General features: G+C 35.2%; 1 protein-coding gene across 5 annotated transcripts in view; it reads right to left on the reverse strand.

Annotated features, from left to right (window-relative positions):
• Zfr (zinc finger RNA binding protein) overlaps window positions 1-24,171 on the reverse strand; it is an 81,526-nt gene that overhangs the window by 25,261 nt on the left and 32,094 nt on the right. For all 5 annotated transcript variants that reach the window (XR_010050425.1, XM_063258039.1, XM_063258036.1 and 2 more), the window contains 6 exons: window positions 17,457-17,704; window positions 7,505-7,696; window positions 6,391-6,679; window positions 4,209-4,405; window positions 2,112-2,231; window positions 1,532-1,677 (listed from right to left, as the gene is read on the reverse strand). Coding sequence is in view for 4 of the 5 variants with exons in the window: in XM_063258039.1 (XP_063114109.1) it covers window positions 1,532-1,677; window positions 2,112-2,231; window positions 4,209-4,405; window positions 6,391-6,679; window positions 7,505-7,696; window positions 17,457-17,704 (1,192 nt within the window). In the remaining variant the exon portion in view is untranslated. The remainder of the gene's footprint in view (window positions 1-1,531; window positions 1,678-2,111; window positions 2,232-4,208; window positions 4,406-6,390; window positions 6,680-7,504; window positions 7,697-17,456; window positions 17,705-24,171) is intronic.

Consider the following 24,171-nt stretch of genomic DNA (forward strand, 5'->3'; position numbering starts at 1 on the left):
GAAGCACAGGGTATGGGAGTGGGGAAAACAAAAGAATCAAGTTGCATCATATCATGTATACATATAGTATACATACTATGATTAATGTGATCATTATATATACCTAAAATGTTCCAATACAAATCATAATAAAAAAATTTGTGTAATGTTAAGAAGCTAGAAACAAGACAATTATTACATGATTCCATTTATATGAAACATTCTAAAAGGGTTGTGTGTGGCGTGGGTGAGGGGGGAGTGGAAATGATTGTTAATCTATATGTATGAGAATTAACTTTTAAGGACTAATAAATGAATCTGGTACTGGTTTTAAAAAAAGTGGAGAAGGGTGCAGGAGAAGAAATTGAAAAAAGAATTACGATGTGTTATGTACATGTACCAATAGAAGTTATTAAAAACTATTTTCTGGCAACTATTGCACAACTCCGTGATTACACCAAAAACACTGAATTGTAGTCCTTAAAAATTTTTTTTAATTTTAAAAATAGTAAAATAAAACAAGACAGAACAAAGACAATCAAGACAAGGCAGCAAAACTGGTACAGAACTTCAGAGCAGGATACCAGAAAACAATAATAGCTACCACAGTATATCTTCTTCTTTTTTTATTTGTCTTTTTATTGGTACCAGGGATCGAACTCACAACTGCCTGCTTGCAAGGCAGGCGCTTATGCCGCTGAGCTAAATCCCCAGCCCGCCACAGTATATCTTCTTATTGTCACAATAGTTGTCAAATGAACTGTACAGTTTAAAGATAATTTTTTATCTCTATAAAAGCTAACATATCAAACTAATATATGAATATATGAATCTGTGAAAATAAGTTATTGATGTTATCTCAATTCTCCTTCTGTGCAGTTGGTGAAGTTATTTTCTTTTTTAACTCATCACTACCCTCCCCTACAGTTACTTTTTTTTAAAAACTTATATTATTACTATATTATTTTGTCTTTTTGAGATAGGATCTCACTATGCAGGTCAAGCTGGTCTTGAACTTGTGGATGATCTTCCTGCCTTGGCCTCCTGTGTGCTGGGATTACAGGCATGTGCCAGCACGCCAGGCTAAAAACTACATTATTAATACAGAAACCTAATCTATCAAATTTAGGGTACTGCTATCAGGTAGCCATGTTATATTTTCTTGTTTTAAACTGAAGCACTTATTTATAAGATGAAACTATTTCTTCATATATTCAATATGACAACCATTTATACAAAATTCCTAACATCAAGCTATAGTCAAGTATCATGTAGCCAAAAACTTAACTTTAATATAAGTTTTTCCTAGTCCTATAATCTTACTGAATACTGGAAGTATATTATACATAACATGGACTGCTATGAATGAGAACCACATATTCAGAATAGTTACATTTTTTTAAGAAAAGAGGAATCACTTACTGCCATGGTAATAAAAATTAAGGAGTGGGCTAGGGATACAGGTCAGCAGCACAGCGCCTGCCTGGCAAGCATGAGGTTTTGGGATTTTGAGTATGAAAAAAATAAACAAAACAAGTTACAAAAATAATACCTCATTTCCATCCTCCATCGTTCTTCTTCTTCCCTTCTTCGCCAATATTCCTCCTTCTGCATTTGTTTCCTCATTTTTTCTTCCTGGATCTTTCTTGCTCGAATACTGGGTTTCACTTCCACTTGCAAATCTGGATTTACTTTTTTCTGTTAATACAGACAAGGCATTTAAAATAGTAAACCCTCCCAATCTACCTTTATGTTTAAACTTGTATTTTTACATTCTTTCATCCCATGAAGCTTTTAATTACAAATAAAATTAGTAAAATTAAGTGGAATCGGAGAAAAGATTCAGAATATACTACCTAAAATGCTTAATTATTCAAGTTTAAAAGTTATGTAACTTAAGAGGTGATCAGTAAAAAACCATATGAAATTCTTAGGGAACTGATGTTCCATTTAACTTGTTTATAGAGGATTCTAAATGTTTACGCTGAGGTTAAAAGTTTCTTTTCCTTACTATCCTTCAATATCCCGTTTCACTATCCAAGTGTTTAAAAAGAAAAATCATGTCTAGTGCATTAATCCAGCCTATTTAAAAACTTTGAGTTGTACTAGGAAAAAAAGACACACAAACTTACTTTATACTGAAGTCTGTGTCTTCGTCCTTTTAAGTGCATTTCCTTGGCATTGGGATCATTAAAGCTGCACTCACATAGTTTACAATGGAATCGAATTACTTTTCCTTCATCATTTCGTACCTTGGTGTGAGAAAACATATATTATAATTGGAACATTTCATTTGTAAACCCTCAAAAGATTTTGGAAGTTATAAACAATTACAATTTTAAGTGGGGGAAAAAAAGAAATGGCAATGAAGTGTTTTTTTTTTTTTTTTTGAAAAGACAGAAACAGACTAAAAGTTAAGAACTGTAGCCTACAAGATGTTAGCATACATGTGCTTTTTAGAATCTTCCATGCATGTACCTACACTATGTATTCTAGGCCAAGAACTCTACCACATCCTCAGCTTTTTAAATTTTGAGACAAGCTTTTGGCAAATTGCCCAATCTTGCCTTGAACTTGCAATTCAAGCCTCAGCCTCCCTCCTAAGTAGGGAGGATTATAAGTCACTTTAATACTTTTGTCTGTAGGTAAAAATTTATAAGTTGCTAGATGCCTTACAGTGCTGGAGAACCTATGGCATGCATTGTCATTTGTGTATGAGTTGTTTTTTCCTAGACTAAAACCTAAGCATTCAGGTGTAACTGCAATGTTGGTTCTTCACGATCAGTAAGTAGACTTTGGGTGGCAGTTTGGGCACTTGCCTCTGATAGGTTCACCATCACCACCTTAAATTCTCTACTAGTTACTAAATCACCTGCTGCTGGCCAAGCAATGTTCTTGGAGAGTGATAAAAGATGGCTAAAAACATTATTTTAACAATTTCTCAAAACTTAATACTTTATGAAAGTCGATAGAATTTTTTCTATCTGCATGATCAGAAAGACAAATAAACTGGAATAATGCTATGAAGTCTACAAAGGATACTAAGTTCAAATTGTACATGCATAAAGATTGGCCTGGAATCAATTCTCTTTAAGTTTAGGATTATACTTATTTAACCTGTATCATCACATATTAGTTAAAAACATTTTTTCCTTAAAAAAAAAAAGGACAACCAAATGTTACTGTCACCAGAGATGTAACTAAGAGCTGTTTTTGAACTACTTTATAAATTACACAACTCAGTTATTCATCTTGGAAACAAAGAAGTCAACATAATACACTATCTTTCTCAATAGCAAAAGAGACTGAAGAACTAACGTTTGCTACAAATGTACACTATATGCTAGGCACTGTGCTAGGTACTTAATCTTATTTAATCTTTCCAACTTTGTTGGCAATACCCCAATTTTTTTTTTGTCTTTTTCGTTTTTATCAGTACCGGGGATCGAACTCATGACTGCCTGCTTGCAAGGCAGGCGCCTATGCCACTGAGCTAAATCCCCAGCCCTGGCAATACCCAAATTTTACAGGTGATAGTAAAGCTCAGGAAACTGTTTTTGAGATATGATCTCATTATGTAATATATATAGGTGGGCCTTGAACTCGCTTATGTAGCTTGGGCTGGCCTCAAACTCACAGTGCTCCTGCTGCCTCAGCTTCCCAAGTGTTTGGATTATAGCATGCTCTACAATGCTCTACAATGAAGTGAAAGCAAATAATGGTGCCATAACACTGTATGATTTTCTGCTAATGACATATATTTATTCAAGGATTTCTGATTATATTTTGCTTTTCCCTTTACTTATTTGACTGTAAAACAAGTTTTCTAATCAACTTGAAAAATTAAACAAATGACACTGGTTATAGTATCAGCAACCTTAATTCTACACATAAATTTAAGTGACTGTTCAAAACGAGATAAAACTGGTTTATCTGCATCAACAATTTTGCCATTAAGAATTAAAATTTTTTTAATGTTTTAGGCTAGCTGAATTGTACAAATGTCTGTGAAATAAATGGAAAAGTACTTTCAACACAGTGGCAGTATAAACAGAGAAAAGGATGTAAAAGTTAACAAGTTTAAAGATGACATTACTTTATAACAGACTCTTAATATTCCGTCATGAGTAACCGAATTCTTAATTTTACACATAAAGCATGCATGCAACAAAGCAACGCACTTCTTCCCTTTATCCAATTTCACAGCAATGGCATTCTCAAATCAATACCTCCTCCACATAATCATGGCCCACAGGCTGCACATCACTCTGCAAAGCAGCAAGAGATGCAGGGGTGACTGGTTCTGACACTGTGTCTGGCTTTACTTCTGAAATCTGCACAGCAGAAGTGACAGGAGTGCTCTTTACACATTCAGTTCCTTTTAGGTCTTCTGTTTTATTTCCTGTTGATTGTAGCTTATTGCCACCTAGAAAAGCATCAGGGTTATACTGATTTTAATTTCATATAAATGTATAACTACACAATAAAAACTTTAGATAAAAGTTCTGGGTTTTCTATCAATACTCAAACTGTTTGTAAATAATTATTAATGAGAACTTTGAAAAACCATATAACCTACATAGCTTCTAAAATACTATTAATAAAATACATACCTAATTTTTCTCTATCTCCCATCCCCCATCAAGTATTTAAAAATAAACAGCTACTACTTGGAAGAGTAGGGACTACACTTAATTCCTAAGTTTCTTGTTAAAAGATTGAACAAACACTCCTTGTAAGTAAAGTTCAATAATCAGTTTTCATGGAAAACTAGGTTCAAATCAAATTTTCCAGTTAAGAAGGAGATGAAATTTATTTAGGTTTTATAAATGCGTATCTCCTTCAACAGCTTATCTAATGAAATTAGACATTAACTTATGCTAAGAGTTATTTACAAAAGATTTTTTACTGTTGTTGTCCTATATAGAAATAATAACCTCTGGGAAGAAACAGAAACTATAAATCACAGCTTTCATTCTAACCATCTATTAAAATTAATACTTTGTCCAAGAATATTGTAGTAACTGTGCATTTTTGTTTTTAAGCCTTTCTTTTAAGACTATATAAAATTGTATCTAGGTAGAGATAATGAAATGTAAAGCTGGGAAGGCAGCTATAGGTCAGATCATGGAAGATCTTACCTGACAGAATTAAGAAACAAATTTTTATTCAAGAAGTCAACAGTGAAGATGTTTTGCTTTGTTTTGTTGAGACGGGGTCTTAGTATGTAGTCCAGGATGGCCTTGAACTCAGGGCGATCCTCTTGTTGGGACTACAAGTGTGAGACACCACACAATCTTGCCAATGAAGAATTTTAAGCAGAAGATTAACATGATTTGATATATATATTTTAATAAAATGACTAAGGGCATGAAAATTATGTTGAAGAGAATAGGTGCAAAAATATACAAAGCTCTAAGGAAGCTACTTTTTCAAAGGCTTATAGAACAAGGGAAGGGCAGTGAAAAAAAGGTTTTTTCAAATACTGATGAGACAGTATGGAAATAGGAGAAATAATAAATAAGGAATGATAATGAAGTTTTCCATTGAAAACCTTAACAGCTTATTTTTTTGTGGTAGCTTGTAATGGATTCATGGCACACAAAAACAATGGGCAATACTATGAACCAACCATCTACAGAACTATAAAGGATGACAAATAATCCCTAAAACACTGCTTTCAAACTCAAGCTGGAATTCTGAATTTGCTGAAAAAGATTTTAAAGTCATTGCACACACTAAAATGGATGAAGAATACTTAAATATGTAAGTACGGTGAGGCCAGAGTCAGAATCAGGATGTTAGGACCACTACAATTTAATGAACACCCAGGCAAAGAGAACCAATAGACCCCTGAGAAACGGATGGGTGGACATGTAAGACAGATGAAAAGATATGTATCTTAAGGTTTGTGTTTTAGCAGCCAACTGTGTCAAATGATAAGACAGTTTACAGAGGGAAACCTGAAGTCAATTTCAGGAAAAGGTAGTGGAAACACTACAGCACTGTAACAGTATAGGTTGGGCAGGAAGACCAGAAGGAGTAAAAGTAAGGAGCTGGGCATGTAGCTTAGTGGTAAGAATGCTTTGCCTGGAACACATGGGATCAATACCCAATATCATAGCAAATCAAACCAAACGAAACCAAACCAGAACAGAAAAAGAAAAAATTAGGGCAATTAGGAAGATTATTGAAATGGGAAAATGTGTGTAAGATTACTAGAAAAGACAGTTAAATCTGTATAGCTTGAGGAAGAAACTAGTAAAGCACAGACAAAAAGAAAAACAAAACAAAACAAAAAAACTGGCAAGCAGCGAAAAGAATAGGAGACACTAGAAGAGCATAAGCAGAACCTGCAATAGAAAAGAAATATTATTTTGACAGCAGAAAGACAGAATCTTCAGTACTTGCCAACAAAGTTTATTTTGGGTGTAGATGTCTTCTTGGCAGCCATGTTGGTAGGCACTGCTGATACTTTAGTGTTGGATGTGCTATTAAGAGATGAGTTTCCTGTAGTTGTAAGACCTTTCACAGAGGTTGCAATTGATGAAGTGTTCACAGTACAATTGCTTGCCGCAATGCTTGAAGGAGAGGCAGTTGGCTTTGAAGCAGAGACAGCTGCGGAAGGAGTAGCTTGGCTAACGACGTTTGGTTCTGTTGAAGGAATAGGTTTGCCTAGTTTTGTGTGTAGTTTAACCACCTATAAAACAAAAGCGTATTTATTTGTCAGGAAACTCCAAAGTGTAGATTTTTAAGTCTCGAAATGACATTATAAAGTAAAAACTGTATTTGTTTAATTTTCTCAGTTTTGTATTTTTATAGACAAAATGCATAATCTCTGCTACATATATCCAATCTGCAATTGCTAACAAGAAGCAAAGGGCTAGGGATTCAGCTCAGCTGCATAAATGCCTGCCTGGTAAGTGTGAGGTCTTAAGTTGGAACCCTGGTACCAAACAAACAAATCACACCATTCGCAAACTACTAAGTAAGTGGTTTTAGTTTGACATGGTGGTGCACACCTGTAATCCCAGTATTCAAAAAGTTGAGCCAGAAGGACTGCCATGAATTCAAGGCCAGCCTGGGCTACAGAGTACCTTTTGAGACCAACCTGAACTACATAACAAGACCCTATATCCAAAAAAAAAAAAAAAAAAAAGTGGTTTAATTCAATTAAAAAAAAGTATAAAGAAAGGTATCTTATTTTTTCCTTTCTAAGCAATGACTATTTGATGTCGCCTTACATATGTCAGCACGTAAGTTTTATAATGCAGACTTTTTCAAATTTAAAGCAATCTTTTGTTTTGTTTTTTGTATTTTTGGGTCAGTCTCATCATGGAATTCCAGCTGATCTCAAACCCATTTTGTAGTCTCAAGTTTGCAGTGATCCTCCTTAGTCTTCAAAGTGCTGGCATTATAGACATGTGCCACCACAACCAGCTGAAGCAAACTTTACTTAATCTACTATTGAAAAAGTAAAAGAAAACAGAGTAACACATAAAGCTGTGTGGGAAAAAACACCTACTTTCTGATGCTTGGCACCACGAATGTGGGCAGCATATGCATCTGCTCCTGTACAAGACACATCGCAGAGTTCACAACGCAGCTGATTTTGAGTCCCACGAGTAGAGTTGTTGCTGCTGCTGGTATTCTGTGATGCTTTCAATGCAGCTTCTTTTTTTTTATGTTTCTGTCCTTCTAAGTGCTCTTTATATGTCTGTTTCAAACAAAAAAAAGGACACATTTTGCTTCACTAACTTTATATAGTAAATCAGATTATTCAATGTTCAAATCTCAATTTTTCACTTAATGGTGAAAATTAAAAATTTAAAAGCAGTTAAGCAATGAAGATGAGGGCTTCACTACATATGTGATACACCTGTGGCTCTCTGTACCTTGGTTAGAGTTCTTTTTTTCTTTTTGTACTGTGGCTTGAACCTAGGGACCTGTACGTGCTAAGTAAGCATATGTTGTACTAATAAGCTATATACCTCAGGCTGCCAAGCATAAAAATGTATCCAACACGAGTTAAAAAACACTTTCATATATATTCATAATATAATACAACTTTTTAATTTCACTGATTTTTTATGCTCTATTACTCAAGTACCATGTTGAATAGAGGATGGTATTATAGTTTGTCTAGATCTCTTCCCCCAAAGCCTCATACAGTCATGGAGGGCAGGCTTCTACAATTTGTGATTGATTCATGGTCTGATGCTGGAATTTTGGGTTGAGTGCCTCACTCACCCTAAGTGGATGGCCTGTGTAACTATAAGGCACAGAAACAGTCTTCTCTTGCACTCCAACCTTTTTGCTCTTGCTGTTTTTGCTGTCTACTGCTGCCATAAAAGGCTGCCCTTAAAGCAATGCCATCCTGCCCTGGAGTCAGCTCAGTATGGAGTGAAACCTCCATGAACTGTGAGCTAAATAAACCTTTCCTCCTTTAACTCTAGGTGTTAGGTATTTTGTCTCACCAACGAGAGAAAAGTAAGACAAATGTTAACAGATGATGATTATACAGAGAAATTAAAGAGGAATTAACATCATAAAAAATGGAAATAAAAGCTACATTGTATGGTAACAAGAATCTTCACATAAATATAACTGATATTTTAGATATCAGTTAACTGATTTTTCTGTCTCAGAATGCATTTTTGACATACAATCCATCCCATGCCAGACCAAAGCCTAAAGAGCCAAAATTGTATACACCTATAAAGAAAACCAATTACAGCAATATTAGCCAACAAAATGGTAAAGCAGCAAATTAAAGCAGAAGAGTAACACACATTACCTTTTTTGTTTTTTGGAATGTGATCGAACAGTAAACGTCTCTGAAATGCCATTACCAGAGCAAGGTGCTCTCAATCCTGCCTGTCAAGTCTAAACTAACTAAACTCCCCCCTTTTAAATTCATACCTAGGCTCTACCTCACAATCTCACATTTTTCTCCAACATTACAGGCACTTAACCATTACAGGCACATTCTCTGACTTGCTATTCTTGTGTAATTATCAAGCTTTCAATCAACAATGGTCATCCTCATGTACTCATTCCAAATGGTATTATGGCTATAGTACCAAGTTCTATCTTTTCATATAGACATCTATGCAGGCACTAACTGTCTTCTGTCTGCCTCTCACATATCTCAACTAAATAGTCAATCCAGAGTAGAATACACACCTCAATTTCTCTTTCATATTTATTTTGGATGCCACACAAAATCCCTACCTGCACCAAATAGCCACAAAAACACAAACAAAATTATTTTCTGTCCTACTCAAAACATGAAGACACACAGTATCTAGCTACAGATTAAAATGTGTAATTTAGTATCAGAGTGTAGTAATAATTGAAATTATCTCAAAAATTTAGTAAAAATTTAATATTAACAAAAAAACCAATCCAATAAATTTTTTAAAAGTACATGATGGGAGTAGCAAGGTTTATGGATATAAACTGAAGAAGCTACCAGTGTCAAAATCTAAAGATTTTGTTTTCAAATATGCCTTTTATTTGCCAAACTGCTACTCAAATTTTTATACAAAAGCTAGACTCTTAAGCTGGGCCTGGTACCACACACCTGTAATCCCCAGTACTCAAGAGGCTATGGCAGGAGGACTGCTACAAGCTTGAGACCAGCCTGGAATACACAGTGAGTTCAAGGCCAGCCTGAACTATATAGCAAGACTTAGTATCAAAACACAAAAACAGAACAACAAACATAACAACAACAAAACACAAAATCCAAAAAAACAAGAAAACCAGACACGCACATGAGACTGTATAACATTTGACAACAAAAGCTGTTCGTAAGTAGCCTAGTCTTCTTATACTTTGGTATAAAGCTGTTAACTTCATAACTTTGTCTAACAAGACAGAAAGCAAATAGAAGAAAATAAAAGTACTTTTACAAAACCAAACCAAACCAAACCAAACCAGATACTTAAAGTGGACTAGTTAAAAACAAATATGTCACTCCAGAAACAATAACCAGGATCAAGAAAACCAACAATGACAAATGCCAGAGAGGCTGTGGGGAAAAAAAGAAACTGTTGGAAGTATAGACTGGTGCAATCACTGTGAAAATCAGTCTGGAGATTACTCAAAAACATAAGACTGGGGCTGGGGATTTAGCTCAGCGGTTTAAGCGCCTGCCTTGCAAGGATGTGGTCGTGAGTTCGATCCCCGGTACTAAAAAAACAAACAAAAAAACTAGCACTGGAGGTCTCATTTGCTATTCCACTTCTGGGCATATTCCCAGAAGAACTAAAAACATCATACCAGAGTGATATATGTGCACCCATGTTTACAGTAGCACAATTTGTATTAGCTAAATCTTAGAAACGACTCAAATGCCCATCAACTGAGGAATGGATAAAAAAAGATGTTTTTATACATGTACTTTTATAAATGTATAAGATGTACTTTCATACAATGGAATACTACTCAGCTATAAAGAAGGACCACACTCAGGCTTTTATAAGTAAAGGGATGTGATTTGAGACTATACTTGTAAGTGAAATTAATCAAACTCACGTGTGTAAATACCCTGTTGTCTCCCTAATATAAAAAACTGAAAGAGTAAATAAGACACAAAATCTTCAGTAAATATTGTGAAAGGGTAACTGTTCCAAGATAAGATTGTATTATTTTGGGTTCTTTGTTATATAGGTATTTGACTCTTGTTTCTTACTTTTCTTATACTGTTTTGTTTTTCCCTCTAATACAGAAAGGACAGATGTATAGGCATATATACGCCTAGAACTTCACCTAAAGGTTTCACAAGAATTGATTTTAGTATGTGTGATGGTATGAACAGCTATATTGAAGAAAACAAGACATAATGGTAGCCACTGCTGATTTCCTATCATTTTGTTTTGAAGCCTAGTAATGCTTTTGTTATCGGTTTTGATTGGTGTTAGTCTGTTTTTAATTATTTGATTTCAGTATGTGTGGAAGTATGGATAGCTTTTTTGAAGAAAACAAGAGTCATTATGGTAGCCATTATTGATTTCCTACTATCTGGTTTTGAAGGCTCATAAGGCTCTTGTTCTTTTGGTTGCTTTTATACTATTTTGTTTTGTGTTAATTTATTGTGTGTGAAGGTATAGACAACTATTTCAAAGAAAACAAGAGACATGGTAGCCACTGTTGATTTTCTGTTGTCTTGTTTTGAAGTCCTGTGTTATTTGCATTGTTTTGCTGTGATGTTTTATTTTGTTTTATTCTCTTTAAAATAAATAAAAATAAATATGCTATTTGGGGATAACGATGTACAATGTATCATTGCTGCCCTGACTGATGTGTTTTGAAATTTTGTTTTAGTTTTTTTCCCATGAAGTAAAATAAATTTGAAAAAAATTAAAAAAAAAATATGTTGTCCACGGGCATTGTGGTGCACGTTTATAATCCTGACACTGGGGAAGCTGAGGGAGGAGGATCACTATGAGTTCAAGGCCTGTGTAAGCTATAAGGTTCAAGGCCAGCCTAAATTGCACAGCAAAATCCTAACAAAGCAAAACATAAATATGGCTGTAAAATTAGTTGAGCCTATCATGTTTTAGAAGCAAATTCATGCCTAAATTCCACATTTTTAGGTCACTCTGCACTCTCTTCTATAGTATCCCACATTTACATTTCTTTTACCTGGTTTAAACTCACTCTGCAGACGCTATTTCCCTCCTATTATTAATAAAACTTTGTTATGATTAAAAAAAAATGAAGCCAACCAACCAACCAATCACATCATTTTAGCAAAAAAATTGAATAAGAAATAGAAATCATATATGCTTCACTGATTTTTTAAAATGAAACTTTCTCACACCTTTTTAATAGGAATATTCCTAGTCCCTGATCAAGATTATTGAAAAAAGTTAACAATCTAAAGCCTGCATAAGTCAATTGTTTTACAAATATAATCCTGAAATTTAGGTTAATTTGAACATAAAAACTTTTAAACTAAATTTAAAGAAGTAAGTCTTTGTCAAATTCTTCAATTTCCCCAATTTTCATTTGTACTCATAAAAGTTTTTATTTTGCTTAATAACATCCTTGTATTTCAACAAAAACTGCTTTTCAGAAACTACCATTTAAACTTCTGGGAAGATGGTGGAGTGGTAAACCACAGAGAAAACACCCTGAGAATCGAGAATATAGCATTGTTAGGAGGACAAGAAGTAAGCAAGTGGACCCAGGAAGAATCTGAAGTGCAAATTGAAGCCCACAGAGTGAAAAGAACTTTAAGGAAAAAGAATGTGGTAGCCAGTGGTACCTTCTCCCTGAGATAGAATTCACTGCATGAGAGGAGCTGTTCAAACCAGGGGATGTTTGCTCATGGTGACAATAATAGATGGCAACCAAGAAGGCCTCTGCACAAGCAGGAAGGGGAACAGTGGGGCAGGAAGAGGAACAGTGGATATGGAGGACTGCACTGGCTGGCAGTGAGTGCAGAGGACTTAGTCCTCCTTCTGGAGAGAGCAATTAGCTAGAAGCCATTTTGGAAACGGGCTGGCTAAGCTTGGAACCTAGATCTGCTGCCAGCTTTACCTAGCAGCTATGAGCTGGGCAAATCACCGGACTGTGGTAAGTCCAATGAGTCTGGTCTCAGGGCAGTGCTGAGATTATCCATTACCCTGCCATAAAGCAACTGTGGGTTTGCTGGGATAGACTGGCACGACTAGTGAAACCAGAGAGAATCCTGGAAGAGGATTGTTTATTTTTCTTTTTCTCCTTCGTTTGTTTTCCATGAATGTGAAAGTGTGTGGCTCTCTACTGTTCTTTATCTCTTTCATCTCTCTTTTCCTTCAGTCTTCTGCATTAGTTGATGCGATCCCCCTGTATCCTCCAACCTTACTTCTAATCTCTTTCTTTTCTTCCACTGCTCTATTTTTGCCTTAACCCATTTTAAATTTTAAACCCCGAGGGCAAAGTCGACACATAATATTCTTATATAACGGATATAATTATCTGATTTGTTTTACATTTTGTTATGTAACCATAAAATCTAGTTTATACAGTTAAAAGTTGCAAATAAAGGATTAGTTCAGTTTGTTGTTTTCTAGGCTGTGTTTGATGCCATGATAGCCCAAAATGACACAACTGTTTGAAACAGCTGTTGGTCCTAGTAGTCCATGACTGAGACTACAAAGAGTCACAGAAAATATGGTGGCACAGTGCCAAAGAACCAGGGACTAGATCAAACAAGCAGTAACTTCTCACTTCTAATGCAAACCCAGACATATATATAGTTCACCAAAGGAAAATCTAGGGGGCAATAAGGTGGGACAAGCCAAAAGCTCCTTACCAGGTCTCTTTGAAGTAGTAGCAACAAAGCAACTGAATGAGACTCTGGAAAAAATATAATCAGAAATAATCTCTCAGATAACTACAGAGATTACCAAAATTCACACCACTTTTAGCAATGTTAGAGCAGATAAGAGACCAAAAAATAGACAAACTTAAGAAAATTGTGGAAGTGTAGGACAGAAATGAATACATAAAGCAGTTGTTAGATGAGACAAAATAATAATTTAAGATTGTCTGGAGTCGAGAACAAGCAGTAGATACCACAAATGACATTTAAAAAATGTTCACAGACATCACGACAAAACATTTTCCTGGTAGAGAAAAAGAATTTTTCATACAGATAAATGAGGCATATAAAATTCCTATTAGCAATGATCAAAAAAAATCTAAGGCATATCGTAGTCAAAATTCCACAAATTCAACACAAGAATAGAATCCTAAAAGCTGTTAAGAGAAAATAAATAAATCACCTGTAAAGGAAAATCCATCAGAATTACAGTTGATTTCTCAGCACAAGTCAAGGAAAGCTTAGACTGAAATACCCCAAGTTCTAAAGGAAAACAACCTTCAATCCAGATTGATGGACTCCGCCAAATTACTTTCAAAATTGATGAAGAAATAAGATACTTCCATGACAAAGAATATCTGTAGTAATTTATGACCACCAAACCAGCACTTCAAAATGTTCTGAAGAACACTCTAGAAAGAAGTAAGGACTACCCTGTTCCTTGAACCCCAACAAAAGGAATCCACCAGGGAAAGCAAACTATTAGAGGGAGGGGAAAAAAGGAAGAGCCAACAACAGGAAAATAACATGTCAAGGGTAAGTCAATACATATTAGTTATAATCATCAACGTTAATGATCTTAATTCACCAACCACAAGACACAGACTGGCAGAATGGATCAATAAGCAAGACCCAACAATATGCTGCACACAAATAAAAAAGAAATTCATAGACTGAAAGTCAAAGGATGGAAAACAATATTTCATATGATTGGAATCCAGAAAAAAGCAGGGGTAGCTATTCTATTTGCAGACAAGCCAAGACTGATAAAAAAGGTCACTACATCTTTGTAAAGGGAAAAATCCAAGAGGAGGAGATTAATGATTATAAATATATAAGCAACAAATATGAGTATACCCAACTATATAAAACAATTATTAACGAACATAAAAAAATCAAATAAATCCTAATACAGTTGTATTGGGAGATCTCAATCTCCACTGTCACAAAAAACAGATCAACTAGACAAAAAAAAAAAAAAAAAAAAAAAAAATCAAACATTAGAAATGAATCAAACTTAAGAACAAATGGACTTAGTAGATGTCTATCGATGTCAAAATCAGCATATACATTCTTCTCAGCTACATATGGGACAGACTCCAAAACAGACCATATATATTGGTTCACTGAACATGCGTAAGTAAATGCAAATGGACTGAAATTATTCCATTCACAGTATCAGACCACAGTGCAATGAAATTGGAAATCCATGTCAGAGGAAATCACATGAACTTCATAAACACACGGAAATTAAAAAGCACCCGGCTGAACAACCAATGGGTCACAGGTGAAATTGAAGAAGAAATTAGACAGTTTTTATAGTTGAATGATAACGACAATACAATATATTGAAACTTGTGGGACACAATGAAAGCAGTCTTTAAGAGGGAAATTTATAGCAGTAAATACCAGTATAAGGAAAGCAGAGCAAATACAAATTCACATAAATAACTTAATGTTGAACCTCAAGCTTCTGGAAAAAGAAGAGCAGGCTAAGCCAAAAGCTTGTATGAGGGAGGAAATTATAAAGATCAGAGCAGAAATTGACATACTGGAGACTAGACTTCTAGACTTAATAAGAAAATTTAGTAACATAGCTGGTTACAAAATCAATGTTCAAAATTCAACAGCTCATTGAGAGAGAAATCAGGGAAACAATACCTTTTATAATAACACCGAAAGACTGAAGTATCTAGGAATCTAACAAAGGATGTAAAAGACCTCTACATTGAAAACTATAGTACTCTGAAAAGGGAGATTGAAGAGGATACTAGAAAATGGAGAGATGTCCCATGCCCTTGGATGCAAAGAACCAATGTAGTAAAAATAGCCACCCTTCCAAAACTTATACAGATTCAAGGCGATCCCAAATCAAAATTCCAGTAAGGTATCTCACAGAATAAAGAAAACAATCCAAAAATTCATCTGGAACCAGAAGAGGCATAGAATAGCAAAGGCAATCTTGGGCAATAAAGACAAGACAAGGGCACCACAATCTGTGACCTGAAATTATACTACAAAGTGATTGTGACAAAAGCAGTGTGGGAAGGCAAAAACACAGACCCAAAGACCAATGTAACAGATTAGAAGATGCAGAAAGACACTAAGCCACCTTATTTTTGACAAAAGTGCCAAACACATTCGCTGGAAGAAAGATAGCCTCTTTAATAAATGGTGCTGGAAAAACTGGCTCTACATATGCTGAAGATTAAAACTAGAGCCATATCTTTCACTATGTAACACCAAACCTAAAATCAGAATGGATCAAAGTTCTTAAAAAAATAAACTTTAAATCAGCTAGAAGAGAGAACAGGTAAAACTCTTGAAGACATTGATGTAGGCAAAGACTGAACAAAACCTCAGTGGCATGGGAACTATGACAAAGAATCAACAACTGGGACCTCACCCAGTAAGCTTTTGCATAGCAAGAAAAATCAACTAGTAAAAAGACAACCCATAACGTGGGAGAAAATGTTTGCCAGCCATTCCTCAGATAAAGGTTTAGTATTGAGAACACATAAAGAACTCAAAAAAAAAAAGTCCTCCTAGATTTAAAGATCCAATCTAAAAATGGGCATCTGAAATAAATACACACTTCTTGGATGAAGAAATACAAATAGCAAATAAAAGCAACACTGAGATTTCACCTTACCTCAGAAAGAATGGTTAGTATCAAGAAATAAAGCAATACAATAACAAATGCTGGAGGGGTGTGGGGAAAAAAGGAATTCTTCCAACACTGTAGAAATCAGTGTGGAGATTCCTCAAAAACTAGAACTAGAGGTCCCATTTAACTCCAACTATTCCCCTTTGGAGTATCTTCCTAGAATTAAAAATATCATACCACAGTGATATATGCATATCCATGTTTACAGCAGTATAGTTCGTAATAGCCAGATCTTGGGAATAACCTAAATGCCCATCGACTGAGGAATGGATTAAAAAGATGTGGTAAGGGTTGGGGATTTAGCTCAGTGGCATAAGCACTTGCCTGACGAGCATGAGGTCATGAGTTCAATCCCTGGTACCAAAAAAAAAAAAAAAAAAGGGGGGGGGGGAAGTGATTTTTTAAATAACAGAGTACTATTCAGTCATAAATAAGGATAAATTAGAGACTTTTATAGGTAAATGGATGCAACTTGAGATCTTACTCCCTAGTAAAATACTTAAGACACGTGTAAACATCAGTCTCATTAATGTGAGAAGTTGAAAGAAATGTACGTGTTTGTGTATATATATATATGCATATATATCTAAAAAATAGTTAAGATAGTTATACTACAGATTTCTCTGAGTTCACTGAAGAGAAGGAATTGTGCTGGTATTGTTTGGACAACTGAACTCAAATGTCTTGTGCTCTGGGTGAATGATTTGGGGATGATAACGTGTAATGTATGTATCACTGTTGTCTCTTGATCAATGTGTTTTGAAAATTTTTTTTGTGTGTGTGTTTTGAAATTTTAAATTTTTTTCTTTTTCTCCTTGAAATAAAATGAATTTGGAAAACAAAAAAACTACTATTTAGTATAATGGTCATCCCTTAATGTCAGCGGATGACTAGTTAACAAAATACAGGAATGCTCAAGTTTCTTAAAAATGGCATAATATTTGCACATTAACTTACAAATATCTTCTCATTTAAATGAAATTACTTATGATACCTTCAGGACAGATGCAATTTTCCCCTCAAATATATTCCATTTATGGTTAGCAGAATCCATGGATCCTGCAGATGCACAAAGCTGACTATATACATGTATTATTCAAAAAACAGAAAGAAAACATAAATGTTTTTTGTAGGGACTAGTATGAGAGTATCAACCATACTTGATTATAAAAATAATCAAGAAAACCATGGCAAAACATACAACGCAAGTACCTGTGGTCCAGCGCAGCTGATCTTACAGACGTCACAATAGTGAATCTGAGGTGGTTTGGGAGGCTGTTTTGGTTTCAATTGTTTATTCTGGAATGGTGCTTTTTTAGTAAAGGTGGTCCCTGTCCAGGCAGCTGTTGCTGCTGCAGCTGCAGCAGCTGCTGCTGCTTGCTTCTGTTGCTGCTGCTGTTGTTGGTAGTAGGAAGATGCAGCTGAATACACTGCTGCTTCGTAACCTGAATAAGATGTACCTTACAAAAAAGAAAATGAAAAATATTAAAGATATATAAAAGGACAAATTAAATGTAACAAATTTAAACTCAATAAATCTGCCAACAAAGGCAGTTACCTGTGCATATTTATACCATGTATCTCACAGAATACAGAAAAATATACTTTGGGGGGGTGGCCCACAGGGATTGAACTCATAATCTCGTACTTGCCAGGTGAGCACTTACACTGCTGAGCTGTTCCACGGCTCAACTTTTTTTTTTTGGGTACTGGGGATGGAACTCACAACTTCATGTTTGCCAAGCAGGCACTTATGCCGCTGAGCTAAACCCCTGTCTATCTATTAAGTCATTCAATGAGAGTCATTAGGTTTTTTTTTTTTTTTTTGGTACCAGGAATCAAACTCAGGACCTTGCAGTTACTGTGCATTAAGCTAAATTCCTGGCCTAAGAGTCTTTTTTTTTTTTTTGTCTTTTGGGTCTTGACATGCAGTTCAAGCTGATCTTGAGCTCACTTTGTAGCTCAGGCTAGTCTCAAACTTGCAAATGATTCTCCTGCCTCAGCCTCCCAAATGCTGGGATTACAGTAGTGCGCCACCATGCCCGGTGAGCCATTCGTCTTAAAGAAGCCTATAGTTGGCAGGATGTGAAAGTGATCAACACACATGTGATTATAGAATCTATTAATATCTTCCTAAACAGAAATTCGCTAAACAAGCTGGGTATGGTGGCACATGACTGTAATCCCTATAGTTAAGAACTGAGGAATGAAGATCACAAAATAGGCTTCTTTTGCTGGAGCAATTTTAGTGAGATCCTATCTCAAAAAACAAAAAGGACCTAGCACACAGCTTAGTGGAAAAGAACCTAATTGGATTCCCAACACTACAAAGGAAAAAAATTTCCTCTAAACATAATCCAGACAGCACCGGGTTTGAGGAGGTGAGAAGGTGAAATAGGATGCTAAATAGGTAACAAGAAAAATTTGAGCTCCAGGACTGATGGACTTTAAAACTGACAAAAGCAAGTACCTGATAAAAGCTAGTTTGGCCAACCAAGATAAATAATGTTCAGTTGAAGCTTGTGACAGGTAGCTGAGGTTCAGATGAAAACAGGATACCTCAGAATTTGTTTCTTTCTTTCTTTTTTTTTTTTTGGGGGGGGGTGTCGGGGATTGAACTCACGACCTCGTGTTTGCCAAGCGGGCACTTACGCCACTGAGCTAAACCCCTAGCCCCGACACCTCAGAATTTATGACCAATACACTGCTTATTTTCCAAAATGAAAAGCGCTTTTCTGGACAAATGTGTGGATTCTACCCAAACTGTTTGAAGTGTCCAATGAGTAACCACAATTACTGAACTTAAAACAACACTTGCTTAATATATATGCAAGGCCCTGAACTCAATCCCAAACACTGCAAAAATGAGAACTATAAAACTGTTTTTAGATTATTGATTAGGATTCTGAGTTTTACACAAAAATTGTGTGTATAATGTGTGTGCCACTAGGTATAGAATACAAAAGCTCCTTACATACTAGATAGGTGCTTTATTACTAAGGGACATTCCCAATTTCTAGGAAATGTTTGTAACAGACATTTATCAAATGACTTTAGTCTTTCTGTACAGAAACTAAAAATGCCATTTAAATATAACGTATGCAGAGAACAAAAAACAGACTAAGGCACCAGAGGCCAATAGTGCTGAATGACTAGGTATTCTAGTTTTTTAGGGCTCGCAACATGGGCAGCTGTGTGCCAGACACAGTGCAGTTTCAGGAGATTTATAAAACAGGTTACTGATGATAAAAATGAGCCAGAGAGTGTATGAGGTCTTTTTTTTTAACAATGAGCTATTAAGCCACAAAAGTCACCAGGTTAAGCCTACTCTTCATAGTCATCCCTATTTGTGCACAAGTATTTTTACTAAAAGACAATAGTTTTTTAAAAAATCCACTAAAAGGAGGGTTAAATTTTCTGGAGCTGTTAAAGAACAGTTTAAATTTTCCTATAATTAACAAATCAGTGTATGGTTCTTATAAAAGCATTGTGGGAAGAAAATAAATATAAAGGCCTGTGACTTAAAAGTGTTACTTTTTTTTTTTGAGATAAAAACTCACTATGCAGTTCAGGGTGGCCTTGAGCTCACTTTGTAGCCCAGGCTGGCCTCAAATTTACAACATACCTCCTGCCTCAGTCTCCCAAATGCTGGGATTACAGGCATGTGACACCACTCCTGGCTAGTGTTATGGTTTTTATCTTGATATTTCTCCAGCAGACACATGTGCTTATATGTGGGATTTCAGAAGATTGACTGAATTATGGGGACAACGGCTGGCTTTTGGTTAAGAGGTAGGACCTGGTCAAAGTGGCTGGTAACTGGGGGGCACTGTCAACAAGTACTTACCTCCCTCGGTGGACCTTCCCTTTATTCCCTCTGCTTCCCTGCCACCATGATACAAGCAGATTTTCTACCACTACACATCCCATGCTGCCCTGCCTTGTAATCAACTGACTATGAACTGAACCTTCTACAAACTGAGAGCCAAAATAAACATGTCTCTTTCTGTACCAGGAATTGAACTCAGAACTTCATATCTGTCAGGCAGGTTTCTGTGCTACTATGCCCCAGCCCCAAACCTAAGTTGAGGATGCATTATGCCTCAGTGACAAAGAAAGTGAGTACAGCATTAAAAGTAAAAGCGTAAGTTTTGAAAACTAAAATGATTTCACTTTCAAGTGAAATAATTTCACTTTTAAAAATGCTAATGAACTAGGGGGCTCAGTGGCACAGTACCTTTCCTGGTAAGCACAAGGTCCTGAGTTTGATTCCTGGTGCAAAAAAAAAAAAAAAAAAAAAAGCAAGCAAGCATATCAACTAGAGAAAGAATTGAAATATTTTAAAATGTACAATATCAGAAACAAAGATATACAATTTCACCAAATCCCTCATGCTACAAGTAACCATTAGTAGATAGCAATGTTCTAAAATTCCTTTATTTATTTGAGACAAGATCTTACTATATTGTCCAGACTAGCCTTCAATTCACAGTTCACCTGCCCTTCTATCTCCTGAGTGCTGGGATTATACAGGCAGGAGCTGCCATATGTGACTAGCACTACTTTTCATAAAAAGACCTGAAATTGGGTGTGGTAGCGCATGCCTGTAATTCCTGTATTCTGAGGCAGCAGAACTGCCAATTTGAGTGTAGTTGGGGAAATGTAAGCAACTTAGAGAGACAAACTTAGTAAGACAGTCCCAAAATAAAAATATAAAATGGCTAGGGTTATAGCTCAATGAAAAGGCCCTGGGTGAAGTCCCAAAATGAGGGGGTGAAGGAGAGTGAAAGAGCTGACATCTAGAAGTTTAGCACAAGGAAACAAGTGGGCAAATGCACAAATATTTATAAGTAAGGGCAGTCCTCCATAGTGTTGTTTCTAATTTTTCTCTTATATCAATGATTTTTTTATACACCAGTAGCAAAATTACTAAAAAAGACATCAAGAAAAAGTTCCTATTCACAATAACTACAGAAAAAACATACAAACAAACAAACAAAAAAACCAAAACCAAATATCTAACCAAAGAAGTGAATGTTCTCTATAACTTAACAAAAATTATACAACAATGATTAAAGAAATTTAAGAGGACACACAAAAAAATTAGACATCGATGTTCATGGATTGAAACCATTAATGACACCATTAAGATGTCCATATTACTGTGTAATCTACAGATACATTCTTATCAAAATTTCAAGGCATTCATCACAAAAATATAAAAAAAAAACTCCTTAAATTTGTATGAAATCATGAAGTAGCCACAGCAATCTTAAGCAAAATAAAGCTGGTAGCATTACAGTATTGGATTTCAAAACAACTAACAAAATTACAATAACCCAACTAACTGCACAGTATTACCATAAACACAGGCCAATGAAACAGAATGGAGAACACAAAAATAAACCTACATCTTTTACAGTCAACTGATTTTTGACAAAGACAGCAAGAATATACATTGAAAAAAGGAAAATCATTATTAGAAAGGATGACAAAAAAACTGGATGGCCATTTTTAGAACAAATAAAGCCTCTTACCATGTACCAAAACTACTCAAAATGGATGAAAGGTAAAATGTAAGACCTAAAAGTATTAAACTACTAAAACAAACCACTGGAGAAACACTTCTGGACATTAGTCTGAGAGTATTTTATAGCTGCAATGCTGGAAGTACAGACAACAAAAGCAACTGACAAATGGGATTATATCAAAATAAAGTATGTAAACAGCAAAGGAAACCAGCAATAGAGTAAAAAAGTGCTTGCCTGGCATGAACAAGGCCCTAGGTTTCAACCTTAGAATCATAGACAAAGTCTATCTACAGAACAGAAGAAAGTATCTGCAAACTATTCCTCCAACAAGGGATTGTATTTCAGAATATTTAAGGAACTCAATCTAATTCAATGAGTAGAAAACAGTATGATTTAAAATGGGGGCTGGATTTAATAGATATTTCTCAGAAGATTCAAGTAGCCAAGCACATAAAAAATGGATAGTACCACTAATCACAATGGAAATAGAAACCAAAACTATAGTAAGACAGTAACCATTCTAACTCGATGAGATGTTAACAGCAATATGGTGATAATTACTTGCCTTTGTTGCCTCTGAATATATTTTATTTACTAGATCAAAGTTGTACTCTTCAGTAAAAATGAGAGTTCTATTTTTAATATTTGTTTGTAAGTTTCCACACAGTACTCTCTCTCAAGTTCTCAAATGTTGCAATTTGTACTCCAATTTTTAGGCTCATCGGGAGAACTGAACTTTCCACTTGGGTTAATAGGAATATCAGTTGTCAAATTAGTTTGACGAACATCTGCTGCTGATATATTGACTTTGTTAATGTACTAATGAAGATGCATCTATTTTTAAAGCCAATATTAAATGTCTAGTTCTTTCACTTCATAAACTGAATGAGTACTATATATCATAATTGTAAGAATATTTAAATAAATTTTTTGATTGAACCTAGCTAGCCTTTTTGAAGTTTATATAAACCTGTTTTGAAATAGTCTATATATTAGGACTATAAAGACAAAAACATGTTTTAGCTTGTAAAAAAAAAAAACAAACAAAAACCCTGGCTGGTCCGATGGCAGTGGGTTATCAGAACTTATTAACATTAGTGTCACTAAAGTTGGTATACCACCCCCCACTGCTAAATTAGACTGGCTTTAAAAAAAAAAACCTACTTTGATTATATGTCATATTCTTTTATACCTTCAGCAATGAGAAATGTAATTAGTATTTCTATTAATGTTTAACTGTTTTAAAAAATATTTACTAACAAATGATGCTGAGGTGCAGAGAAGAACCCTCAAATACTGTCACTAACGATGTAAGTTTGTATAGCTGTTACAGAAATCGTAAGTTTGTATAGCTGTTACAGAAAGCTGGTACGGAGATTCCTCAAAAGAGTAGAACCTACCACATAATCTAGCAATCTTACCACTGGGTACTGTATAAATACAAAGGAATTTTGTGTGTCAAGGAGGTTTTATAAAAGCCTTCCATCTTACTGCAGCACTGTCCATAAAAGTCAAACTATGGAATAAATCTAAGTGCCACTGACAGATGAATGAAGAAGTGTATGTATGTATATATATATATATAAAGACAGATAGGGTCTCACTGAACTCCCAGCTATTCTCTTGCCTCAATTCGTGAGTGCTGGGATTACAAGTACATACCCACTACTGCACTTGGCTTTATCTTTATTCTTACTAGGTTATAAAATACCTCCACCCTAATTCCCTTTAATAAAGTCCTCACCAGCTTAGCCAGAATTCTCACAGTATCTTCTCATTCCAATTCGTGTCTATGTGTTGTCTCAGATAATTTACAAATCTACTGCAACCTTCCCTGTCTTAAGATATCTATGGCACCCCTTCTGCCAACAATACAGATATGGTCAAAAAACCACAGCATACAAGATTTTCACATATTGACATTTCTGCTCTCATCTCCTAATATTTACCCCACATATCTTAAATTTCAGCCATAATGAACTCCTGTTCACAAATATTACTTGCCTGTCTAATTCACTACTATAACCCTCATGCCTTGGAGTAAGGGATAAGAAATAAAAGAGTATTTCTATAACTCAGTAAGGAGGCTTCAAGGACCCAATCTATAACAAAGTATCAACAGATCAGAATTAAAATTGTCCATGCACCTTAAAGCCATCATAGAATGTTATAAAGTGACATGTAAAATAGTAACAAATCATACAGTAAGTAATACAAAGCCCAGTGTCTACCAAAAGTAATATGTGATTTTAATCACTACAATATGGTAAACTACCTTAACTAGAAATTTGCACAAGAGGGTTGGGGATTTAGCTCAGCGGCATAAGCACCTGCCTTGCAAGCAGGTGATTGTGAGTTTGATCCCCGGTACGGACCAAAAAAAAAAAAAAAAAGAC

This window comes from Cavia porcellus, unplaced genomic scaffold, assembly GCF_034190915.1.
Source record: "Cavia porcellus strain 051 isolate PalLab524CR breed Dunkin Hartley unplaced genomic scaffold, mCavPor4.1 scaffold_11, whole genome shotgun sequence".
Taxonomy (NCBI): domain Eukaryota; kingdom Metazoa; phylum Chordata; class Mammalia; order Rodentia; family Caviidae; genus Cavia; species Cavia porcellus.